Here is a 7626-nt window from a genome sequence, read left to right on the forward strand (position 1 = left end):
ACCCAGGGGGACAGCTTGAGGCTCCTGTCTCAAAAAAAAAAAAAAGAAAGAAAGAAAGAAAGAAACATCTAGACTAGAATGGATGGAGGGCAGAGGAAATGCAGGGCAAGCCCACAGTGCTTGCCACTGCTAGGACCCTTGGTCTCCTTCTCTAAAAAATGGGGTTATGCCCTGCAGGAATGCTGAAGCAGCTGGACCAGGTCAAGGTTCACAGAAAGCCTCCTTGCCAAATACCCTGGGGTCTTCATGATCCAGTGAGAAGTGCCTCTCTCTCTGATCATATCTCCTCATGGGGTCACATGGCAGGAAAGAGGGGAGAACCACTGGCTAAGTTCTGGGACTATCAGGACAGTTAAAAGAGAGGATGGGTATGCTTGCCCTCCATTGAAGCTAAGCCTTTTCCTAGACATCATGGGCAGTAAGGAAAAAAACTGTGTTTGGGCATCAGGAATGAGGAGACTATGGCCCCTGCAAAAGATTCTGCTTTTTAAATCAACTAGAGTAGCCTGCTTTTGCAACAAGACAAGAAAAAAAATTGCTAACTTGCCTGTGCAACAAGACAGGAAAACAAAACAAAATTGTATCACCCTTGCTGCAGCAAATAGTAACTGTATACAAACTGTGTAAGAAACATCTCCAGGAGGAAAATAAGAAACTGCCAAGGGGTGGAGTAGGGATGGTGCCTGGTTTTTGCCAGCCTGCCCCACCACATGAATTGCTAGACAATGCTAGTGTACCCAGGCTGCCTTTTTGATGAAATGATCAAATGATCAAAGGTGTTTGTGTTATTGTTAAATGTAACACATTTACTACATAGATGTAGTAAAATAAAGTGCTATATCGTGTTTTGTAACAAAAATAACAACATCAAAATATCCCAGACTTTATCAGCTTTTGCACTAATTCAAGGAATATGAAACAGAAGCCCAGATGGGGTACATGAACAGCCACTCCCCCATCAATGCTTCTCACCTTGGAAGGATGCCATCTTCTTTGTATTGGTCAACTTGTGGTGGGTGACCATCAGGGCCTGTCTGAACTTCAAGTTGGTCTCCCTGGAGACATGGAAGGGAGGAAGGTGATAAGAAAGGTGAGAGGGGAGGGGATAGGTGTCTCCCCAGCCCAAAGAGCTCCTAGCCTCCTTCCAGAGTTATGCAAATATTTTCATTGAGCACCTACTATGTGTCAGCTGCCAATCAGAAGGCTGAGGCCCAGAGAGGGAGACAGCCTTGACGCCCAGCACATTTGCCAATGGGCTTAGAATGGGGCCTTGGCCTTCCCACTCTCAGGCAAACAGTAAGGCCCTGCAGAAATCCTGGTGCATGGAAGGTAGGTCCCTTCCTCTGGCTTATTCTCATCACCTCTGCTGGCTGGATGAATGACCCAAAGTATCTGAGAGGGAAGGGGTTAGCCAGCTGCCTCTGAGGCAACTGGTAAAAGGGGGATCCTCCGGGCTGTGTGCCAAAGCCCCCCTCCAGGCCCCCAACAATGCTGAGGCTCCTTACCCATCGATGTCTGCTGTCTCCAAATAGCACAAGCTGCTGGGCTCTGTGCTGGCCAGCAAGAGCAAGTCAGCCTAGGTAGGGAGGAGTATTGTGGGAAGGGGATGGACTATAAGTAGGAGAGGCTGGGCAGTCCACCCCAGGGGTGGGGGGGGCACTCACACAGAGGGGAGTTCTGGGGCAGGTGACACCAGCTCACCGGCACAATGCTATCTCTGCTGAGACAGACTACATCTCCCACGCACAGATCCTTCCATTTTTTCCCAACGAAGCTGCAGGGAGTGGGGGTGTGAGAGGAGGGTCTCCCTCTACCTCCCCCCTACTGAGCATGATCAGAAGGAAGGGGTAGCAAGGGGCTGCAGTTGGGTGTGCAGGCACTTAGCTTCCCCATCCTCAGGCCTTTACTTCCAACCAAGCCCCTCCCCACTTAGCAGCCTACAAAGCTAGCTCAGTTCTGGGCTTTCCCCAGGAAGCCTTCCTTGACCTCCTACTTCCCTCCTCAGAGGTCCACACTCCTGCCCAGTGGCCTCCAGGGTCCTGTACCTGAGTCTTTTTCGAACTCTAAGCCCTGCCGGGTTTAACAATCAGTGGCAGGTACCTAGTAAATGTAGGCCTGGATTCCCCACCAGATTCAGCCAGGAGATGGAGAAGGTGTGGAAGGTGAGGGACCCTCTGCCCCAGGGCCACCAGCCTCACCTCTTTCCCATCAGGATCTGGCAGGGCCTGTTGTTGATGGCTTTGTCACTCCTATGCCGACCCTGAGCCACGAAGGAGTGGGTCAGAGGGACCACTCTGCCTTTCCCACCCTGGCCCCATGCCCTCACCCAACGCAGCTCCCCTGGCCCCACTCACAATGTCGTCCATCAGATCTCGGGTGGCGCGGATGATGAGGAGGCAGACCAGAGGGGCAAAAAGAGTGAACCAAGGCAGTGTGGAGATCTCAGGGATGCTCTGCCATTGACAGGGGTAGGTCACACTAGTCACTAGCAGGGCTGCCTCCCTCCCTGTCCTTCTTGGTTCTCCCCTCCCCTCCCACTCCCTGCTGCCCCCACCACTGACTCCCTTTGCTCAGAGCTTCTCACCTCACCTTGTCTCCCAGAAAACTCCTCTTCATCTTTGCCCAGCTTTCCTCCTCCAGGGAGCCCTCCCCAAGTCCTAGCCTCACTGCTCCTCCATGTCATCCCTGAGGTCTAAGCTCCACTGTCACACCCCAAGGCCCAGCCTCAGACCTCACACAGCAGGCACTGACTCATGCTTAATGACTGGATGTTGGGAGTGAGAGGGACCCTGACCAGATGCCTATCCCCTGACGCTGCCCTGCATCCCTCCTGCCTCTGCACCCCATGAGTTCTTCTCAGTAAACAGGGGCTGGAGGGAGTTGTGTGGCTTGGGCTTTGCAGGCTGAGGAGGGGCTGTACCCTCCCACTGTCCTATTCTGCTCAGCAGGCATCAGTGGAGCACAGAGAGGCTGCCCTTCTCAGGCCAAGTGATCCATCCAATTATTCAACATATATTGAGTACCTCCTGTGTGCCAGGCAGTGGGGGCCCAGAAATAAGGGCCCTCAGGGAGCTCTCAGGGTATGGGGAGTGGGACACTGATGCATTCATCACACAGACAAATAAACAAAGTTGCCCCAGGTCTATGGAGCAATGCTACCAGGTGGTTGGGATGGCTTCCGGGATGGGTCCAGAGGAAGCCTGGACAAGGAGGGGAGCAGGGAGAAGGAGCAGAATGGTTGCAGCATTTAGACACCCCCACCTGCAGGATGATGATCAGGAGGAAGTACTGGTTGGAAATGCGATGGAACTGCTCATACAAGTTTAGCGGCAGGAAGGAGAAGAAGTTGTACTTAGCCGTGTGGATGACGTTGGTCTGCAATGAGAGCCGACAGCCTCCTGGCATGGGGGCAGTGCCAAGGCCAAGGGGTCCTGAGGTTGGCCCTGCCCCACTCTGGCCCCCACTGAGTAAACATCTGCTGAGCCAAAGTTTATTGAGCGCCTGCTGAATGCAAGGTCTGGAAGCCAGTATTAATCATCTAATAAATGCAAGGCCTCAGGCCAACATTTGCTGAGTATCTGTTGGATGCAAGGACTCGAACCGGCATTCATTAAGCCTCTTCTGAATGCAAAGATTGGTGGAGCTGGGACCCCAAGGTGAGACACCAAGAGGATTTCAGGTGGGGCCCTGATAGACACACTACTTTCCAGGTCATGCAGTCACTTACTTCAATGTATGCTGGTATGGGACAAAGAAGACACAAATAATACCTCCACACCAGAGATGAGGTGAGCACAGGCAAATGCTACAGTGCTCACCATTCAAATGACAGTATGGAGCAAATGCAAGCATGGGGCTCAGTGTGGCAGCTCTGGGGTGGGAGTGGAGCACTGGAAGGGCTGCCCACCTTGTACTTCTCCTTCTCCCAGCACAGAAACACCTTCTTCTTGAACTGCGAGCTGTAGGCCCGGTTGTTGGCCTTTGCCTCCCAGGTGAACGCTGCAGCCAGGGCAAAGCCAGGCATCATTGGAGCATAAGGCCCAGGAAAAACATACCTAATGATACCCTAGGGGAGGCTAATGGGACCCAAGGGGACCCAGTTTGTGACCAAAGAAGTGGAGCTGGTAAACATGCAGGAGGGACCTGCCTGGCCCCTGCACTGTGGTAAGTAGGTCTGAAGACTCCCACCTCCCACCCAGCTATGGGCAAGTCCCTGGATACAGAGAATAGGCCCTGAAAGACCCACTGATGTCCATTTGTTTTGCAAGACCACAAACCCAGCCAGGGCATCCCAGACCTTCCTGGGCTTGCCACCTCCATATCCTAAGTCCACCATTCAGCAATAGGGTTTGGGACCACTTGTAACCAAGAGAGAGCCCTAGGCAAGGCCCCTCATGTGGGTCTGGGTGTGGTCTCCCCATCCCCTCCCGTATCCCTCCCATCCACATCCCACCCTAGGCCCAGGATGTGCACCTGTGTTCTTGTTACCATCTTCCAGATCTTCTCTGTAGGTAAGAGTGCCCATGCTGGTGGGGCTGTCAGGGGGAGGGGGGCAGGGAGATGGGCCCCAGGTCACATCAGTGGCCTCAGCCCTGGTTGAAGGGACATGGTCCACTCTACCCTCAAGGAGCTCACAGCCTGGGGATTGATCCTTTCAAATGTCACCTCCCATGCCTGTCTGCATGTAGCCTCTTCCCTGGGCTCTGAAGGCCCAGCGACTGGCTGCATGTCCTGCTCTGGATACCCTCAGGCCCAGGGGGTCTCAGACTGATTCCCAAACCTGCAACAGTACTGGCCACACCACCCTCTGGCCACTGCTCCTCACACTCAGTCCAGGCTCCCACTGCCCACCTCATCCTGGTTCCACTACAGCCCTCCTGCTCTGCTCCCCACACAAAACCCACTTAAGTGCTCAGTGGACATTTTTATTGACTGACTGAATGAGCCCCTGGGTGAGATGTTCCATCTTAAAGCAAAGGATCTGAGGGGAAATCAGCTCTGAAAAGTCTGTGGCCTAGGGGCTGCTTGAGTCTAGCCCAGCACAGGTTGACACCAAACCTAAAGAGTCTCAACCTTTTGCACTAACAGGTTCAGGAAGTTGAGTCTGGGTCTGCATCAGGGTACCCTGGTGCAAACCACCCCTAAAGGGCACCCTCCCAGCTGCCCAAATGACCCCACGCCCCCAACCAGCACTCTAGCACAGCCCTCCTTGCCAAGCCCTTTCCCAAGTTGTTCCCTCAGCCAGGGAGCCCTCTCTCATGCCTGGATGATCCCTCCTCACCCTTCAGGTCTCAGTTCATACTTCCCAGACCGTCCAGTCTGGGCCCTGCGCCGCCTCTGGCATTCCCCTCTGCCTGGGGTGTCCCCCATCCCAGCTCTGACGACCTTCTGTTCTCTATTTCTTTCCTTGTCTTGGTTGCCTGCCGAACCCTGCACCTCCCCTCAGCAGGTGTCTGAGTCATCGGTGTCCCAGGGGCCTAGAGGGGTAGGGCCTGGCTCAGGGCCAGCCCCAGAGCTCCTGGAAGCCTGAGCGGAGCCCATGCTCAGGCTCTGATGAAGAAAAGTGGGAGGGGAAGTACGGGTGAGATCTGGGTGCGTGACAGGCAGACAGCGGTGGAGGTGATGCTATGAAGGTCAGAATCCACCCAAGTTTATTCGGGTACAGAAACATACACGGTGGTTGCTTGCTTTCTCGCCACCCTCGTCTATCCAGAGCACCTGTACAAGGATGCTCCGAACATCCCGCGCCATGTGGCCCAGGCTCTCAGTACCCCGAACGCGAGAACCGCTAGGGGGCACCCTCTCCACCGCCTCTGCTCCCCACTCCCAGCCCTGAGCCGGGGCGGACTCCAGAGAGGGTGCCCGGGCGCCTGGGGACGCAGAGCAGTGGGGACACCCGCAGCTCACCTGCGCGGGCCGGGGCGGGCAGGGCCGGGCTGCCTGGGGTGGGCCGCCGGCGTCCAGGGCGGCGGACGTGGTGGGGCTGTTAGCCTGGCGCCAACCGGCCTGAAACGGGCGGCGCGGGGCCGGGGGCGGGGCCCGGTGGGGCGGGGCCGCGGGGAGGGACAGAGCTTTGGGGAGGGGCCATGGTAAGGGGCGGGTCCCATTGGATGGGCGTGGTCGATGCTGAGGAGGCGTGGTTTGGCATCGGGGTGGAGCCAAGGTAGAAGGAGGGGCAGAGAGGAGCATTGCAGAACGTGGTAGGGTAGGATGGCACCTCGGTGCGAGGCCAAGGTAGGGGAGAAACCCAAGAGATCCTTGCCGGACTGGCCAAGGTGGGGACAGGGTCTTGGTGCGGGATAAGATAGGGGCGGGTCCCAGCGGGTTGAGTGAGGCCGAAGCGGGCGTTGGGGCGGGCGGGGCTAAGCAAAGGAGGGACAAGGTAAGAGGGTGGGGCCAAATGTGGTCTTGATGAATACATTTAGGAAAGGCACCTCGGGGGCGGGGCCAGCTAAGAAAGTGGGACCTGGCAGGGCCCTGTGAAGCGGCCTTGGGAGTCGAGTCTAAAGGTGAGGCCTGCAGGAAGTTGGGGATGTCAGGTTGGGATGGAGGAGTGGGCTGCAGGGTGAGGTTGGGGAGTTCTTGTAAAAGCAGAGCCTGGGAAGAGTCTGGGCAGACCAGGAAGGCCCTTGCAGATTGGCTGGAGTTGAGATTGGCGGTGCCTTTGTGGGGTTAGAAAGGAAAAACGCGCAGGTAACCGCAGTTATGAGGTACGAGGGGCGAGGGGCATGTGTGTAAGTCAGGGCACCTGGGTCCATCACTTATCCATCCCATACATGTTAAACCAGCACCTCCTAAATGCAAGTACAGAGCTGGACCCCATGCTGAGGATATGTCACTGGGTCCATCCCAAGACCAGCGGGAAGCCAGAGGGGCTCTGTCCAGAGCACACCCACCCCCACGGTGGCTGGAACTAGGGGTGAGGAAGTGAGGACACAGTGAGGTCAAACACAGCAAGGAAGGTGGGGCAACATCCAGGCCAGGCCAGAAATGGTGGGGGGGAGGGCTTGAGCCAGGGCCAGAGGGGTTGTGAGAAGGGGCTACCAAAGATAAACTCCCCCTGAGAATGGAGCTCCCTAAAGTGGGTATCCAGGGGAAGGGGCAAATTGGGGGGGTAGGGAGGTGATTAAGTTCTGGGGTTTTTTTTTGAGACATGGAGTCTTACTATGGCACCCATGGTAGAGTGCTATGACATCACAGATCACAGCAACTTCAAACTCGTGGGCTTAAGCAATTCTTTTGCATCAGCCTCCCAAGTACCTGGGACTATAGGCACCTGCCACAAAGCCTGGCTATATATTTTTTTCTGTCATAGTTGTCATTTTTTTTTTTTTTTGCAGTTTTTGGCCGGGGCTGGGTTTGAACCCGCCACCTCCGGCATATGAGGCCGGCGCCCTACTCCTTTGAGTCACAGGCACCGCCCTATAGTTGTCATTGTTGTTTTAGCAGGCCCTGGCCAGGTTTGAACCCTCCAACCCCAGTATATGTGACCAGCACCCTAACCACTGAGCTATGGGCACCTAGCCTAAGCTCTGTTGTTCTTTTCTTTTTTTGAGACAGTCTCATTACATCACTCTCGGTAGAGTGCCGTGATGTCACAGCTCGTAGAAACCTCATACTCTTGGA

The 7626-nt window shown here is 55.3% G+C and overlaps 1 protein-coding gene across 1 annotated transcript in view; it reads right to left on the minus strand.

Annotated features, from left to right (window-relative positions):
* ATP8B3 (ATPase phospholipid transporting 8B3) overlaps positions 1 to 5385 on the minus strand; it is a 27347-nt gene extending 21962 nt beyond the window's left edge. Inside the window, exons 1-9 of the mRNA XM_012804420.2 lie at positions 5282 to 5385; positions 4474 to 4535; positions 3908 to 3999; positions 3262 to 3375; positions 2355 to 2453; positions 2199 to 2260; positions 1702 to 1774; positions 1506 to 1576; positions 973 to 1055 (exon numbers count right to left, since the gene is read on the minus strand). Of these exons, the coding sequence (XP_012659874.1) occupies positions 973 to 1055; positions 1506 to 1576; positions 1702 to 1774; positions 2199 to 2260; positions 2355 to 2453; positions 3262 to 3375; positions 3908 to 3999; positions 4474 to 4535; positions 5282 to 5370 (745 nt within the window). The 5' untranslated portion in view covers positions 5371 to 5385. The remainder of the gene's footprint in view (positions 1 to 972; positions 1056 to 1505; positions 1577 to 1701; positions 1775 to 2198; positions 2261 to 2354; positions 2454 to 3261; positions 3376 to 3907; positions 4000 to 4473; positions 4536 to 5281) is intronic.
* Between the last annotated feature and the right edge of the window lie 2241 nt (positions 5386 to 7626).

This window comes from Otolemur garnettii, unplaced genomic scaffold (assembly GCF_000181295.1).
Source record: "Otolemur garnettii isolate 467f Iridium unplaced genomic scaffold, OtoGar3 scaffold00029, whole genome shotgun sequence".
Classification (NCBI taxonomy): Eukaryota; Metazoa; Chordata; class Mammalia; order Primates; family Galagidae; genus Otolemur; species Otolemur garnettii.